The sequence below is a fragment of the Petaurus breviceps genome, unplaced genomic scaffold, assembly GCF_028583685.1.
Source record: "Petaurus breviceps papuanus isolate PSGF00001 unplaced genomic scaffold, PetGlider_PUasm1.0 99, whole genome shotgun sequence".
NCBI classification, from domain to species: Eukaryota; Metazoa; Chordata; class Mammalia; order Diprotodontia; family Petauridae; genus Petaurus; species Petaurus breviceps.
The window spans coordinates 25,815,571-25,832,880 of record NW_027187465.1 but is presented as its reverse complement, the minus strand read 5'-3'; the positions used below and the strand labels follow the sequence as shown (position 1 = coordinate 25,832,880).

Genomic DNA, 17,310 nt, shown 5'->3' with positions numbered 1-17,310 from the left:
CCAACCAACCATGCAAATGCAGATCGCAGCCAATGCACCAGCTGGTCCTGGGCGATTCTACCCATCCTCTTTCCTAAGTCCACCCAGGTGTAAGGGGCTCCCCGGATCCTTTGGGGTTCCTTCCAATGGAACACGGGAGCAGGATTCAACCTCCCTCTTACTCTGAGACCAGCCCATGCATTTCCTCCATACATCCTTTGGTGACTTGGATTACTCCAATTTCCTTATTACTCCTGGTTTGCCGGGGGTGCAGCCTGCTCACCCTCACCACCGGCCTCAATCTCTCTCACTGTCTTCAATCTGTCTTCTGGCTGCTTCCCTGCTGCCAACAAACACACCCACATCTCCCCTATCATCAAAAAACCCTCATTTGAACTATCGCTCCCCACTATCGACCTCTGCTGCCCTTCGAAGCTGAACCCCGTGAAAAAGCAAGCCTACAGCTGGTCCCTGAACTTTCTCATTGCACTCTTAACTCCTTGCAATCCAGCTGGACCTGAAACTGCTTGCAAAGTTACTAATGATGTCTTAGTTGCCAAATCCAATGGCAGACGTTTTCTCAATCCTCCTACTTGGTGACCTCTTCTAAGTATTTGTCACACTACTCTTTCCTGGTTCTCCTACCTACCAGGCCACTCCGTGTGGGATCCTTTTTCAAGCCGCACCCACTGACCGTGGGTATCCTACCCGGCACTTGAACTCATTAGCTCCTTTAACTGATTCAATGATCACTCCTATGCTGATGATTCTCCAACTGTCTATTATCTGTAGATATCTAAAACTCTATCCCTCCCAAAACAAAATTTATCATCTTTCCCCCAAACTCTCCCCTTCCAAACTTCCTTATTACTACCAAGGGCCCTGCCATCCTCCCAATCTCCCAGGATCAAAACCTGTTGTTCCCTCACTCACCCCCATAGCCAATGTGCTGCTGAGGCCAATCTTGCCCTTGTAACATCCCTCAAAAACACTGCTCTCTTCTGCTCTGATAACTCTACCCCCGGTGCAGACCCTCATCCACTCATGCACTAGCTGAGGCTGGATCTGCTTGCCTCCAGGCTCTCCCCAGCATCCCTCCAACTCAGCTGTCAGTGATTTTCCCTCCTCACCCCCTCCCCACACATCGCTCAAACTATCCCAGTGGCTCCCTAACCCCTCCAGTTTAAACTTTCACCATCTGCTGCCCACTCACAACGTATGGTTCAGGCTAAGCTGGCAATTCACTTGATTTTTTTTTTCTCCCTCTGGGACTGTGTCCCTCATCAGTAAAGGAAGTCTGTGGACTACATGATGACCTTGCCTGCTTCTGAAAACAGGTGTGGGTGATCCTGATTGAGTGACAACCTGTCAAAACTTGCTTCCTCATCTATGAAATGGGGAGTGATAACTCGCACTGCTTCCCTTATGGGAAGGAATGCTCTAAGAAAGCACTTTGTCAAAGGGGACTCAAAGAGGGGTCAGCCTAGTCGGGTTCTATAGTCTAGGACCCTAGGATCCACTCATTTCTCCCACTGCTTCTGCAGCTGTCTCACTTGGCACACCCAGGCAGGTGACAAGAGATTGTAATGTTAACAGGATTTAAGATCTCTCCCCCCCCCCCCCCCCATTAACAGGCCTCTTGTAGAGCTGAATAAGAGAAGCTAGCAAGGGGGAGGCTTGCTTGTGGGAAGGCTTTCACATCTTTTGCTAATTTCTAATTAGGCACTGAGTCAGGAGGGCTGTAATGCCTTCTGGCTCTAAGGAGTGTATATATACTCTGAGTTGGTACTTTGCTTTGGGGGCTTGCTTATGAGAAGGATCTTGCGATTCCCGGTTGAAATTCTGAGTGGCCGTGTGTTCAGAGCTCCCCGTCTGCTCAGGTGTAAAGGCTCTCTCCATCCAGGGATGTATGTAAAGTGCACAGTTGATTCACACAGTGCCCTGTCTGTTGGTCTTTATTTTTCTGTTTGTATTTTCTCTGAAGTCCAGGGTGCTGACTTTTCCCCTAAACCAGTGAATGTAATTTAAAAGATTGCTGACCCCTTAAACAGCTAGCTTTCCTAGTAAAGCAGATTTAAGAACCTGTGCTGGCAGCCATGCTGGGGATGCCAGTGTGGTTGCTGCTACAGAGATCTTTCATCATAGCTCTTCTTCCACCATCAAGAACCTATAATAGGCAGGATCAACCTTGAGTGAGCAAAGCACAGAGGAAAGGCCACTGGCCAGAGGTCACAGCTGCCTGGCCAAGCAAGTGTCCTTTCCTGGGCCCCAGGTCTGCCCAGTGACCCAGGAGTACCCGATTCAGACACAGCGTAAAGAAAAGCAGCAGCTGTACCAAGAACAAAGGCAAAGGACCTTAAAGTCTGAATCCTTCATCTTTTCCTGCCATGGGTACATCTAAACTCTGGGTCTGTTTTGCCATTTGTAATATAGAGCTGGACCAGGCAACTTCTGAGGAAACTTTGAGTTCGAAATCTACACTTCTTTGGTGATTCTTTGATCCAAAAGGTTATTGATAAATAATACTGTAGAAAAGTGAATTACACAAAGTGAATTAGTAGATTCTGGATCTCCAGACTGGCCTGGGGTTGAATCCTAGCTGTGCCATGTATAATCAATGGAACCTTAAGCTAAAGTTATACACACTGGGTCTCAATGTTTGCCCTCACATATAAAGTGAGGAAGTTGGAACAGACCTCAGTCTATTCCAAACTTACATTTATCATTCTGATTCCCACTCAGGACAATCAATCCAAGATTTCCTTGCACACTTAACGCTGATGCTGGTAGCTCCTAATATCTAGATAACAGAGTGGCTAGACCACTAGGCCAGGAGTCAGATGACCTGAATTCAAATCTTGCCTCAGACACTTCCTAGCTGTAACCCCAGGCAAGCCACTCCAGCTCTGTGTGCCTCAGCTCCCTTAACAGCAAAATGAAGAGAACAGCACCTACCTCCCAGGACTGTTATGGGATCAAATTAGATATCTGTAAAGAGCAATCAATACGGTGCAGATGCTCACACACAGTAGGTGCTTAATAAATGCAATTATACCCTTATAGAGATCAATGTCCGAAATAAGTCTATTTATTCTGTAAAATAGATTGCTAAACCACTTTTTACAGGACAAGGGTTCTAAAGGCAAGCTTCAAAAAAGTGAAGATGACTGTCTACAAGAACAAACAATGAGAAAGGGAGGTATATGTACTGCATTTCTCAACCCGACTACAAGCTGAAATGGTTACAATTCTGTATTCTCAAGCCATTCATTTACAGGCATAACTTCTAAAACAAACTAGATCAAGCTTATAAACACTTGTGCAAAAATTCCAACTTCCATAGCAGCTACCATTACTCAAAGACCACTAAAAATCTGAAGTTTGATAAAGGTCAAATTATGGCATTTGTCAATCATTTAAAAATACCTAATTCAGCCCTTCAAGGATCCAACTTCATCAGCTGAGTAAATTGCTGAGCTACTGGAGACCATGACCCTGGTACAACATGAAACTTCATGAAGAGTGGCTGTGGTCACTCTGTAACAATTGAGGCCCTCTCTGAAGTGAAGCTGGTCCTTGGAGAACATAGGCCTACCACTATGCCCAACTCTGAAGTCTTTCCAGCTTGATGGATCTGCCAAAACTGGAGCTCCATTGATATCACCTACAGAACACAGGGCAACACCCACCACCTCCACCACCACTACCCAGAGCCCCAAAGAGACACCAGAGGTGAGTGAAATGGACAGCATCAATAAATAACTGAACCCCAGATATTAAGGATTCTTTTTTTTTAAAGAACTGTTTATTTACTGGACCTGGGTCAAATTAGATACACATCCAATTTTTAATTTACATTGGTGAATTTAAATTTTGAAGTGTTTTTACACACAATAAAATTGGCATTCAACAGTTACACTAAGGTGAAAAAACTCTCACCTTATTAATAAACTGCTGCAAGTATTTTGCCCAAAGTCAAAAAACTTTTTACTCTGAACATGAAAACCTGTAACAAATTTTAAATTAATAGTACAAAACTCGTTACTTGTAGTTTCCCCCCTTGCAAAGATCAAAAAAGTACAAGTAACTAATATACATCAGTCACAACATAATCCTTGATCAGCCCCACACCATAAACAGATGCTTCAATTTTCAACCCATCATCAGAGACCAAGAAAAAGTCATTTTCATACAAAACAAAATTCACATGTGCCTAAAATGAAAGACAAGGAGAAGGAAAAAAAAAAACCCTTGTACTGAGAATTATGCTCAGTCCTCTTTAGCTAGACAGTGGCCCAAAATGCCACTGTTTCTGATCAAATAAATGGTGGCTGTATAATATTGCAATAAAATCCAAGAGCGAACTTTAACCCTTTGGCATCAGGAATCCAGATTTTCCCAATTTAGATTAACATACACCTCTAAGTGCCAACACAGAAGTAAGGGCTAAAAAAGACTAATTCACTACCAATTGCTGAAAACAGCCTCCAGCCTTGGTTTGCCAATCAGAAGTGACAGGCAGAAACCAAAGCTGCTTGGTTAGTCACTTGTTCTATACTTTAATACAGATGGCTGAGTCCTGGGGTCTAATCTCAAAAACATTCCCATTTTCTTTAGGGGAGAATAGTTTGTGGGCTTATCAAATAAAAACTACCCTAAACGAAATACAAGTACCCAGTTACGATGGCATGTGCCACAAGGTCAATGGTTGTCTGTTACTAGCCAGACAGTTTTTAATGATTTAATCTGTTGTTCCTTAGAACTTCACAGAACTGTTTTGTTTTTTTTGCTGCAGGTTTAGAGATCCAAAGACATGTACAATCATTTTTAGTAAAAGACCGTATTTGCCTCAGTGTTGTGTTATGAACAAACTGTATTTCATTGTGAAAACCAAAGGAAAACAGGACAAACAAATGTGACTAGATCACAGTTCCTTTATGGTGTTGGAGCTCTGGAATGCCCCGTGTGTTGGAGGCAGATTTCAAATGAGAAGTTATGCCAATTAAGTGTCAAAGTTGTCAGGACAGCCTTGCTAAGAAGGTGTGTTTTCAAAACCTAGTGTGAGGAAGAAAGAGAAGCAATGAGTGTATAGTTCAGAAAACAAAAGCTTAGAAACTATGTGACATTGTTGTGACCAAGATGTTTGGTAAACAGTGAACTGGGAGTTTGGGACCATCAGGAAAAGCCTTCTCAGACAACCCTCCGGACTTCAAAAAATCTCTTCAGGTAGTAGATCTGTCCCAATGTCATGGCAACTAATACGAGAGCTTCAAAGAAGGACCAGAGGACCACTCTGCTGTTTGTGTTGTCATTAACTGTTTGGGAGCAAAAGAGAACAAGAATCATTTAATTTTTAAAAAGAGGCATCACCAATACTCCTGATTTTTATAGCCAACAATAATATACCAGAAAAGGACCAAGAAAAACATGGACTTTTGTGTTATTCTTCCAGACACTTCAATAAACTTGATTTGATAGACCCTTAGACTGTTGAGAAGGATCATCTTCATTTTACAGAAAAGGAAACTGACTCAGAGGGAGATGCTGAGCCATGAAAAAGCCTATTCTCAAGCTAAGAACCCTAACAGCCAAAATGATGCTGGAAGCAGAGACAGGCAGATGTGTCCACATGACTGCTGCACTGGAGAGCAAGAATTAATCACCAGAGTTCCTACATCCTTGGAGAGTAGCCTCTAGTGAACGACCAAGCAGGTAACACTGCAACTGACCCTCCCAACAACTCCGAGACAGGCAGAGCACATTTCTTTTCTCAGATCAATTGAATTCTCAACGATCTCATTTCTTAGAGGATGCTTGGCTGGAGAGCAAGATGGGGTGACAATCCTCATGAGACAGGGAACACACTATGTTTTCCAGGTTCTGCCAACTCCAATCTCAGAGAAAGTTACCTCTGCCCAGCCAGTGCTCAGGAGGATCTTTTCTATGGGAAAATTTATTTACGTTTGACTCCAGGGAAACCACCTTACCTTTCACTGGCCCCATCACCCTCCTCTAGGTCACCCAGCCAAGCCTGGCTAGTCCTTGATCCTCTTGCCACACTGAATTTCAAAAGTAGGTGGCATCCTAAAAATTATTTTTTAAGTTGATTGCTGCAAACTGAATAAATTTTCCCACAGGAAAGAGAAGGTACCAAAGGACAGTTTCCTCCCTGAGAGCTCTCTCTGGTCCAGACAAAAAGACAACCACCATTTTTAAGATGCTGCATTTCTAAACTGAGGAACAGCTGTACTTTCCTTGGCTTTTCCTTCTTTCTTTTTTGGTGTTTTGTTTTCAAACATACAAAGTTATGCAATGTATTATGTGTTTTAAAAGTCTCTTTATCAGTGCTGTCAGAAGCTGAATGCATTTTCCTGCTTAATAATAGCTGACATTTGCATGTACCCAGCACACACACAAGTGCACACACACACACATTATGTCATTTAAAAGGAGATGGGAAATATGCTTACTACTCAGCAAACTTTGGGGGGTTCTTCAGACTAGTCTAGCTGAGTGACTCACCTGTATTTATGACATTCTCGGGTGAACGAGAACTCCTCAGTAACCAAGTGGCTTAGCCCAGTGCTCTGTAGCCACAGGCACAAAAGTATTACCCAGATGCCATAACTTTTCCATGGGAGGTGAAGATGACAGTTGAAAAGACGTTCAAGCTGCTGAAATCCAAGGAACTACTAGACACCTGTCCCCTGCTCCGGCCCCACAAATGAGGGGAGGCTTGTCACAGTTACTGCTTCCACTTACTTGCTCTGTGTATTCTCTCCCGGACTTCCATGTATTCCTGTTCGTGCTTTACTGCTGTCATGGCCACAGCAAGCTCATTAATCATCTCTTCCAGCTTGTTCTGATGAGCTAGTGTGAGAAGGGTGGAAAGAACAGTAAGGACAAACTCCTTTTTACAGCATCAAAGAACAGGGGCTTACAAAATTAGAAAATGCTTCTGAAAAGTCCAGAAGCGCCACACAACTTCAAGAACACTTTGAACCATTCTACATCTCGTCTTGGAAAAGGGCTAAACTTTCCTGAAGATGACTTAATCTTCACAATATGTCCTAAAGCAGACATTCAGACAAAAGAAATCTCTTTGAACCAGTGGGAGGGAATATTATAAAATGCTTACCAATAGAAGGTCTCCATAACTGATTTCTTCCTTTGATTTTGTGGATTTGTTTTTAAGTGGATGTCAGAGGACCAACAAAAGAAGGCAAAGAAAAGGAAAAGGATTCAACGGGGAGGGTAACAACCCTGACATTACGGAACCCAAGTGAATCTTAACTTTGTTGGCAACTGCTTTTTGATAAAAGGTAAAAAAATCCCAGAATATACTATCAGTATGTTTTTTACACCATTTAAGTTAAATACCCTCCATACCTTAAAAGTTTCAGTATCAACTTGTAAGCAACAGAAACAGAACATTCACAGTTAAGAGCTATCTCAATCAGAGCAAAAACTTACACTGTGGCCCATGTGAGGAAGACTAGATATGCCCCTCACACTCCTCCATAATACTCAAAGTAGCAATTTTAATAGAGTGGATAATAACCAATTCTTAGCACAGAGACAGGTTTTTGGGGGTATAAAGGTTTTCAACCAGGTACACCTTTGATCAAGAATGAACACAGAGTATATGTATTAACATCAGTTCTGAAAGGAAAAAACTACTCGCTTCCAGGTAGTGCGATATGTTAACCAGTAAAGTAAAAAACAAACACTACTTTTAAAAATGAGCATTTTGGGGGAGTCTCTGCACAGAAACATAAGATCCAACAGGATAGAGCTTGGATGCCCAATCACCCTAACAGGATAGGAAAGACAATAGATAATAAATGTGTTGTTAGAGGGGCAGATACCAGCCACATAATAATAGTGGAGCTGGCCTATAAATCAGACCCTTCTCAAAGGCTTTGCTCAGAGTCCAGTGCACTACATGGAACCTTTAAGGGGAAGGCTTGATTTGGCAGCTACCATTCATTGCCATTAACAAGCAAAAGCAAGGGTTTTAGCTCTTATGTTAAAGGATTATTTGAGAACAATTCACTGTTCACATTCATCAGCCAACATATCCAGACTACTCATACAGGGCCATCTTCCAGCAAGATGGAGAAGAAAGACAAAGACTTTCAAACCCAAACCTCTCACTGGAGAGTACAGTCCTGCACCAAGAAAACAAGCTTTTGAAGAGCAACAGTCTATGTCTGACAAATACGATGGCTCAAATAATACTGACCTTCAAGAGATCCAAATGAGACATTTCACCCTTGTCACGGTCTCTTGCTACTCCTACCAACTGCTCCATAACAGAGCAAAGGTTACCATGCTAATATTTCAAGACATGCTGAAAAAACACCAGCTTATGCCTACAGTTACATAGACATGCAGAGTAATCTTCCATCAGAATGGGAGCCTTAGTGGCCAACAGACTGATTTCTGCCCCCCATCTAATGGTACTAGGACCACTCTGGGTCTCATCGATGGGCAGCTCATCATGATAATGATGATCAGAGTAGATTTTTGCCACCGCACCAAAACACAGCTGTAAAAGGGGCTCTATATGACGTATAAAGACATTTCAAACACCTGGGCTTATATTTCTTATTCACCCGGGCCTCAAAGTTAAGGGGGAAAAATTTTAATCATGTTAGAGCAAGCCCATAAAACTTCACATGAATCTTATCTTCATTAAAACAGCAACTCAAACTTCAATCAGGTTGTGAACTAACTGGTTTATATTTACTTATTACTCCCTTGTTAACCTTAAAGAAATAAAATAAAACACTAATAAATGATGAATGATTTATGTTCCAAATAATATAAAATTATCTCCCTACAAAATCATACCTAGATCTAATCATGTATAGGGTTTTGTTTTGTTTTTTTAATTTAAAGAAAAAAAGAAAGGGAAAAACATTCTCATGCCAACAAACTGAGGTTAGAAAAAAAAGAGAAGCACAAATTAGACATTAGTCAATGAATGTATGCAAAAGACAGGAGGCTAATGAGCTGTCAAAAAGCAATCCACGTACCATCCCAGGTATCTCCTCCACCTAAAGAAAAGCGGAAGAGATAAACAGAGGCGCCCAAAAAAGAGCTGCAGATAAACTAGGCATTTATACAATGGCAAACAAAAAGTTCAGACCCGTATTAGCACAGTAATGGAAGAACAAATAATCCAAGAAGTACCCTACATGGTGATAACAACAAAAACTGATTACATGGAATTGACCAGAAAAAAATACTGGCTTTCAAAAAGCAAATTTTGTGTTGGATGGGAATAAGATTTAATTACTAAGTGATTAATATCATTTCTGCTACTCCAATTAGGGGTGTTGAAAAGAACGTCAAAGAAGACTTAACCAAGATTTTTTTTCAGATGGGCAGAAAGGTTTGCTAAGCAAGTCCAACTCTCCCCCAAACAAAGGAGCATCATGTAAACATTCTCTTTCAAGGGTTCTCCGCACCTTCTGTTTCCATGTCTTGGCCCTTTGGAGCTTCTCCAATATCAATAGTGAACATCACTATCTTGGGAGTCATGGTGGACATTCTGTTGCTAAAACAAAACTTGTAAGTTCCATCCATGTGAGCTGCAAAAGTATATTTCCCACTGGACTCTCTGTCTCCTTTATAGATTCCTTTATTATCAGGTCCTGTAATCTGGAGTGGGAAAGAAACAAAGCAATATGCCCTGAAACAAGTTTCAAATTCATAAATCATCAAAGTAATAATAGTCTGACTGGTGGGAAACCTAGTAAGAAAACAGAACACACAAGACAACATTTGCTTTGCTATCTATCATCTCCCAAAGTAAATCATGGGATCACAGAGAGCTGAAAGGGACCTTGGATAAAATCTAATCCAACCCCCTAATTTTACAGAGGAGCAAACTGAGGCCCAGAGACAAAGTGAACTGCCCAAGGTCACAACATCAGTTAAGTAGCAGAATGTGACCTAAGGTTTCCTAACTCCAAAATCCCATATTCTTTCTCCTCTCCCACACTCTAAAGGAGTACCATGAGCTAACAAGATCATGCCCTGGAGCCCAAATGATTTGCTCCTCTCTGGGATGCAGATTCATTACCTGTAAAATGAAGCATTTGTAAATCAATATGTAATAAATCAATTCTAATTTTGAATTCCACCTCTAAATCTAGGACTTCACAGGTGTTTCCCCAATCAGATTGTCTCCCCAACTGAGACCCAGTGCTCATACCTTCTTGCATCACCAATTCACTTCGATATGCATTTAGTAAAGATGTAAGGGGCACTGGATAGAAAAACAAAACAGAAAAGATTCACAGCTCTCAAGAAGCTGACATTCTGCTGGGGAGATAAAAGTACACAGCAGATGAGAAAATACGAGATAATTTGAGAGGGAGAGAAAACTCAACAACCAGAAAATCAAGAAGAGATTTCCGTAAGATGCACCTTGAAGCTAAGGACACAAAGCATCAGAAGTAGTGTGGGCCACAAACTTTCTGAGGTGGGAGAAGGAACAGATCAGGGAAGGCTAGTTTGGCTGGAACAGGGACAAAAGGGTAGAAACGCAAATTAAGCCTGAAAAGGCTAGGTGAAGCCAGACTGTGAAGAACCTGAAATGCCACACTGAGGAGTTTACATTTTAACCTTGAGGCAAAAGGGAGCCATGAAAGATTCTTGAGCAGGAATAACTCAAACTTGACTTTTAGGAAGATAATTTTAGCAGTTGTACAGAGTGGTAAAGGGAGGTAGGTGACACAGTGCACAAGAACTGGATCTGGAGTCCAGAAGACCCAAGTTCAAATCTAGCCTCAGATACTCCCTAGCTGTGTGACCCTGGGTGAGTCACTTCACCTCTGTCTGCCTCAGTTTCCTCATCTAATGGAGATAATAATAACCCCTACCTCCCAGGCTTGTCTCAAGGATCAAATGAGAGAACATTTGTAAAGCAAAGAGCCTGGCACAAAGTAGGTGCTATAAACATGCTCACTGCTGTTATTATTAAAACAGATGAGCAAGAAGGGAGAAGGGAAGGGAAGAGTTCCTGAATGAGGACAGCAATGGTGTGTCTGAAGAGAAGGGCCCTAACAAACAGAACAGGGATCTAACGTCTTACTACTAATACCAAAAATAAAACCCAAGGAAACTTTTTTAAAAACAAGGTAAAGGAAGATTATGGCCAGCTGGAAAGCTGGCAGCTTTCTTAATACAGCAGTCACTATAATCACTAATGCCAAAGAGTAAGTAAACTCATCGTTTTTCAGTTGCTCTAAGGCACCGAAGTTTAAAGATAGTTTAAACTGTGAAAAGAGAGCTCCCCAAGCAGAAACAATTTCTAAATTTTTGTGGATTCTGTCTCACTATTTGATGTTCCTGTTTTGGTGACCACAGAAGGAATAACTTTCCATTCTCGTTACTTGTGATCATTTATGACACTTCAGTGTTAAATTAGAACTCCTGAACACATTTCTAAGACGTGAATCTAATCTTTTTATTTTGAAAGTGAAAGTTTTTTGGAAATCATGTCTTTGTTCCTTCAGCAGCTTTCCTGTAGCACTCTTAAGCCCCGGGCCCCCAAGTGTCAGAGCTATCCAGCCCGGGCAGGCCCCAGCCTGCTGGCCCTCCAACCTCTCCCACAGAGCAGCTGCCCCGGCCACCATCCGGCCTGGCCCAGCTTGGTCCTGGCACGGGCTCCCAGCACATGGCTGCTGCAGAAAGCTCGGCGTCGGGTTACAGTGTCCGGGCTCACCGGGCAGGGCCCTCTCACACAATCACAGCGGGCAGGCCCTGCGGGTCTAGGCCGACCCCCGGACTGAGGCTGGGAAAAGTGCAGTGACTTCCACAAGGTCACCAAGACGACTGGGTCTGCGCTCGGCCTTTCCAAGGACCCTGGCCTCGAAATGCAAAGGAGCCCAGGGAGGGAAACGATGTGGGCCTGGGGATGGGAAGTGGGGGCAAGCCTCTGCCACACACGCCCCCAGACTCTGAATGGGACCTCAGCCTTGAGCAGGGAGAAGAGAGTGAAGGGGGTGAGAAAGAAAGAGGAGAGAGGAAAGGGACAGGGCGAGGGGAGGAAGAAAGAGAAGCGGGAGGGGAAGAAAAGAAGGAATAGAGGAGCCCCAGGGAGGGGACGGAGGAAAGAGGGAAGGGACCGAAAGTGACGGGAAAGGGCCCGACACGACCCGACACACCTGGGCATCCCCAGGCCGCCCGAGCTGGGGCCTGACCCACCCCACGCTCCGGCGAGGTCGGGCCTACTGGCACATTACCCCTAACTGACAGGTGGGGAAACTGAGGTTCCAAGAGGCGACTTCCGGGGACGGGTCACCCAGTCCCAAGTCGGAGGCCATCGCCCCCCGCCCCCGGCCCCCGACGCCCCCAGCCCCTTCCTCGGCGCGCGCTCCCGCCCGCGGGCACGCGCACCGCCCCTGCCCCTCCCCCGCCCCGCCCCGCGCGCGCGCACCTCCACGTCGATGTCCAGGAAACCGCCCTCGGCCACCTCGAAGATGAGGCCCATCTTGGTGCCCGAGGTGACCCGCTCGAAAAAGCACTCCTCCGCGTGCGCGTCGATGCTAACGAAGTAGCCCGAGGCCGTGGCCAGAAGCGCGGCCAGCAGGGTCAGCACCTCCGGGAGCGTCACCATGGCGTGCGAGCGGGCACGGGGCCTGGCGGGGGACGGGGACTAGGGCCGGGACTGCGGCCTCCTCAGCCGCCGTCGCCGCCGCCTCCTCGTCAGCCTCCGCCTCTTCCGGTTGCTGCCAACCCGGGCGGGAGGAGGGCACTGATGCGGGAAACGCCGATTGGCGGGCCGGCGCCACTGCCACGTAATGGCCGCACGGTGGCCGCCGAGGGCCAGCCGGGCCCCGCCCTCCCCGCGCCACGAACGGCGGCCCCGAGAGGACAAATCGCGTTCTTCTGGCTTCGTGGAAGATCGTGTGTGGTTCCTGGAGCGCGCGCGCGCGCAAGAAGGCGGGGTCTAACTGTGCGGGCTCGAGGCTTCTTCTCTATTTGTTGGGACGTTGGGGCCATTCCCGGCTCCTACCTTAAAGGAGCGAAAGACGATGATGCCATCCTTGGGGTCGGGAAGATCTGGGTTCCGATGTCCTCTCGGACACTTACTAGCTGGCTCACCCCGGGCAAGTCCCTTAACCTCTCTGAGCCAGTTTCCTCATCTGTAAAATGGGGGTAACAAGGCTCGAAGCACCTGCTTCCTTGTTCGCAATAGTTGCCAGCTTGTCAATTAACCCGACTGTCATTTTCCACATCTGCTGTTCTGAGGAAAACCAATGGAAACATTACACTTTGGAGTCTGGAGGGAGCGATCAGCACAACGCAGAAGCATTTATTAAGCACCTTCTGTGTGCCAGGATCGGGATCAGATTCGGAGTGTATATACAAAGAAATGGGAGGAAACTGTCCGTGCTCTGCTGGAGCTTGAAGCATGTCCGTCTATAGGTGCCATGCACAGTACAGCACAGATACAAAGTAACTTCAAGCAGTGCTGGTGAGAGAAATGATAGCTGGGGCTATAGGAGGAGGCAGGCATCTGAGCTGCGATGCGCTCAGACAGGAGTTAGCGGTCCTTGACGGGGAGCTGAGCAGGGCTCATTCCAGGCACCAGCCACGATCCTGAGCAAAGGCATGCAGGCAGGCCGAGGAAGTTCCTGTGTGCGGGGCTGGACTGGAGTGTGCACATCCCATGAAGTGTCTGCAGCACTCCTTGGCAACCTAGGGAAGCACAGCCTTGAATGATCAATGAATTTATCCTTTGGTCAGGTCAAGTAAATGAACGTTTATGAAGGACCTACTATGTGCCCGGCACTGTGCTGAAGATTACAAAGAAAGGCCAAAATAAAAAGTTTCTGTTTTCAAGGAGCTATAGAAGAGGGGGTGATTTTAGCCAGGACTTGAAGTCAGGGAAGGGGGGAGGCAGAGGTGAGGAGGAAAGACCTGTGGAGGCCTGGGGATGGACAATTAAAACATACAGAAGCAGGCATTGTGCAGAGAACAGCCAGGAGGCCAGTGTCACTGGATCACAGAGTGGGTGAACAGGAGTAAGGTGTAAGGGAACTGGAAAGATTCCGGGGAAGGCGGAGATTATGAAGGCCCTTAAGCAAAAATCCAGGAAGATGTAGCCAGTCAGCATTCATTTATTAAGTACCTACTGTTCACCAGGAACTGTGCTAAAGTTGGGGATACAAAGAAAGGAAGAAAAAAAAGTCCACATCCTTGAAAAGTCCACACTCTAATGGAAGAGAACTTAACAGAAAAGACAGGGTGGGAGGAGGGGAAGCCAGGGAGAGAGTACCTGGGAGGAAAGCATGCTCAATAGTATAAAAGGCTGCTGGGAGGTCAAAGGCAAGGACCCAGAAAAGGCCACTGGACTTACCAGTTAGATGATCAGCTGTAACCTTGGAGAGAGGGTGCCCTCAGAGTCCGGTTGGCAAGGAACTGAGAAGTGTTCAAAGTGTTTTACCACAAGGTAAAAATGTGGACACAATGAGCATAGGCAGCTTTTTCTAGGAGCTTGGCTAAAGGAAGAACAACAGCTTCAGGGAATGGCAAAAGTCAAGTGAAAGGTTTTTGTTTTGGAGAATGGGTCCCCCTATTTCACCCAGGGTGGAAGGGGTCACTCACAGACCTGGTCCCACTACTGATTACAGGAACTTTGACCTCCTCTACTTCTGACCTGGGCCAGATTTCTCTTCTTTAGGGAGCCTAGTGGACCCTGCTCCCAGGAGCTCACTGTACTGGTGCCGGACTTAGCACAGACACCTCATCAGCTTAGCCCACTGCAGCTCAGAATGCCCAAACTCATGTGATCCACTACATTCAGCCTCCCTGGTATCAGACTTTACAAATCTATGCTATACCCAGGGACAAGGTTTTTTTTTTCTTCTAAGAATGATAATATCTAGGCATATTTATAGGCTGTAGAGGAGACTATGGATAAGGAGAGAGTGAAGATTATGAAGAGAGAGGGTGATCATAGCAGCAAACTTAATAGAAGAAAGGAAAGACCAATATTATGATATAATAGATAGTCAAATATTTAAAGACCTGTCACATAGAGGAGAGGTGGAATTTGCTTTGCTTGGTTCCAAAGGACAAAACTAGAAACAGCATGTGAAAGTGGTAGATAAATAGATTTTGTATTCACAGGAGGAAAAACTCCCAACTGGGTCTAGCCAAAAGGAAAAGGTATATTCACCATCACTGTGATCTTCAAGAAGATAAGCTGGATAACTGTTGGTAGGAAAAGAAGCCAAATGACTATTGGTAGAGAATACTTAGAAGAGATTACTTTTCAATTATCAATTGGACTAGATGGCCCCTGAGAGCCTATCCAACTCTGAGATTCCAACTCTTTGATTTCTTCTGTTTGTCTTTGAAGAAGTGCTCAAAGATAGTGCAAAAGATAGTGTAAGGTACCAGGAAGGAGAAACATTCCAGACAAACAGATACAGAGAGAGAGTCACTCAAGGAAGGAAACAGCTTCAGGGAACATGACCCATTGCAGAGGAGAAGAGAGCCTACTCTGGACTCATGAGAGAATTAATAGTAGCAATCAAAAGTCCAGCTGTGGAGAAGAGCAGACCCTGGGAGCCCAGCTGCCCAACCCACCCAGCAGAGACACTGCACTGAGGGGAGAGTGTCGGGAGGACTCCACTAGCCCATGGGGCAGCAAGGTGGCACAACCTAGTGCCCTACCTGGACTCTGGAAGACCTGAATTCAAAGCCCACCTCAGATACTAACTGTGTGACCCTGGGCAATTAACTAAATCTTTACTCATCAGCAAAATGGAGATAATAATAAGCCCACCTCCCAGGGTTGTTGTGAGGATTGAGTGAGATGATAATTGCAAAGCCTTTAGCATATGCCATAGCAGGCATAAATGTTAGCTATTATTAATATTACCTGGAGAGAAAGTGTGCTGAAGCCCTGAAGTTCCAGAGTTAAAGAGTGCTTTGGCCACATGTGTTCCTTACATGTGTGCCTCACTACCATCATACTCTAAGTTTGTTGCCACTCTTTCATTGAATGTTTTGTGTATTCATGGGAGAATGCACACCAGGTTTATAGAGGGAATGTTTTGTAGCTACACTCTTTACTATGCCTTCATAGTAAAAACCTTTTCTAAAAGTTAATTATGTCTGCTGGCTGATTGTTAATGGGAAGCACATTGGTGGGGGCTCACAGTAATAGGAGAAATTAGCTGCAGGGCACCCTAGAATCTGAAGTAGCATCCACCTTTTGAGGATTCAACCCAAGAATGGAAGTACAAGTTAGGCAAATGTTTACCCTTTAGTAAACATTGCCCCTCTCTGTATTATACCCTGCCTAATGGTTGTTTAAGAGGGTTATTTCTGTTGTTATACTTTATAAAGCATACCTTGAATGATTCTGATGTATGTATTGGTAAAAATGTGATGCATTGTTGACTATCACTTGTGAAAGTTGACTTGTTCCCCATTAACAATCTCATTGAGGATGTCTTTGATTTGTATGTAGATGATGGTCATAAACATTTTGTAGGCATGTAGGTGGGTAGTTATTAATGTGTTTTTTATCTCTTTTGAGAGACATTAGTAAAGTCCAAGATTTTTTTCCCATGCCTTTGGTATCATTCCCTCCTGAATATTGGTCTTTGAAAACCTTCACACTTGTATCATCTCCAGCAAGGATCTCTATATTTGCTTGGTCCAATCTGGCTGGCTTCGCCATTTTTTCTCCTTAGTCTCATTTCTAATTATTCTATAGGCACATTGGAGACTGTGATGTTAAGATAACCATGTGTGATGATTCCACTGCCCTTGATGGAAAAAATAATTTGATAAAAATGGGGATTTTTGCAGAGATTTTCCTTTTTTTTTCTTTTTGTAATCCTCTACATTTTCATCCTTGAATGCCCTTGGAATAACTTTGTTTAGTTGAATATCTTACCATGCTGTTTTAAAATCTGTTTTAGCCAACATTTTTTTTTTTTGTATTTTGGAGGGCAATTGGGGTTAAGTGACTTGCCAAAGTCACATTGCTAGCTTTTTGTGTCAAGTGTCTGAGGCTGGATCTGAACTCAGGTCCTCCTGACTCCAGGGCCAGCTCTCCATTCACTGCTCGACCTAGCCACCCCTAGCCACTATTTTCTTTACTTTATGAGACAATATTGCTCATAACTGTCCGTTATCCTTCTCTGTAAGATTTTACAAATGACTTTATATTATAAAACCTTTGGCAGCCATCTCTCTGTGTTTGATAAGGTAGGTTGGATATTTGTTGACTAAGGCACTTTCAGTCTTTTTTGGTCTCCTTGTTGTGGCAGTCAGTTAACTGACAGTTGA

General features: G+C 44.5%; 1 protein-coding gene across 2 annotated transcripts; it reads right to left on the bottom strand.

The window, feature by feature from the left end:
- Nucleotides 1-3,762: 3,762 nt before the first annotated feature.
- On the bottom strand, nt 3,763-12,742 carry TMED2 (transmembrane p24 trafficking protein 2). Of its 2 annotated transcripts, XM_069081598.1 has the most exons (5): nt 12,434-12,742; nt 9,456-9,648; nt 9,021-9,041; nt 6,742-6,849; nt 3,763-5,294 (listed from the first exon to the last, which is right to left on the bottom strand). In XM_069081598.1, exons 1-5 carry the CDS (start codon nt 12,611-12,613, stop codon nt 5,170-5,172), a joined length of 627 nt encoding a protein of 208 aa, XP_068937699.1. In that variant the 5' UTR covers nt 12,614-12,742; the 3' UTR covers nt 3,763-5,169. The 2 variants fall into 2 exon arrangements, with proteins under 2 accessions (XP_068937699.1, XP_068937700.1); XM_069081599.1 differs by lacking the exon at nt 9,021-9,041 and having other exon boundaries at nt 12,434-12,738.
- Between the last annotated feature and the right edge of the window lie 4,568 nt (nt 12,743-17,310).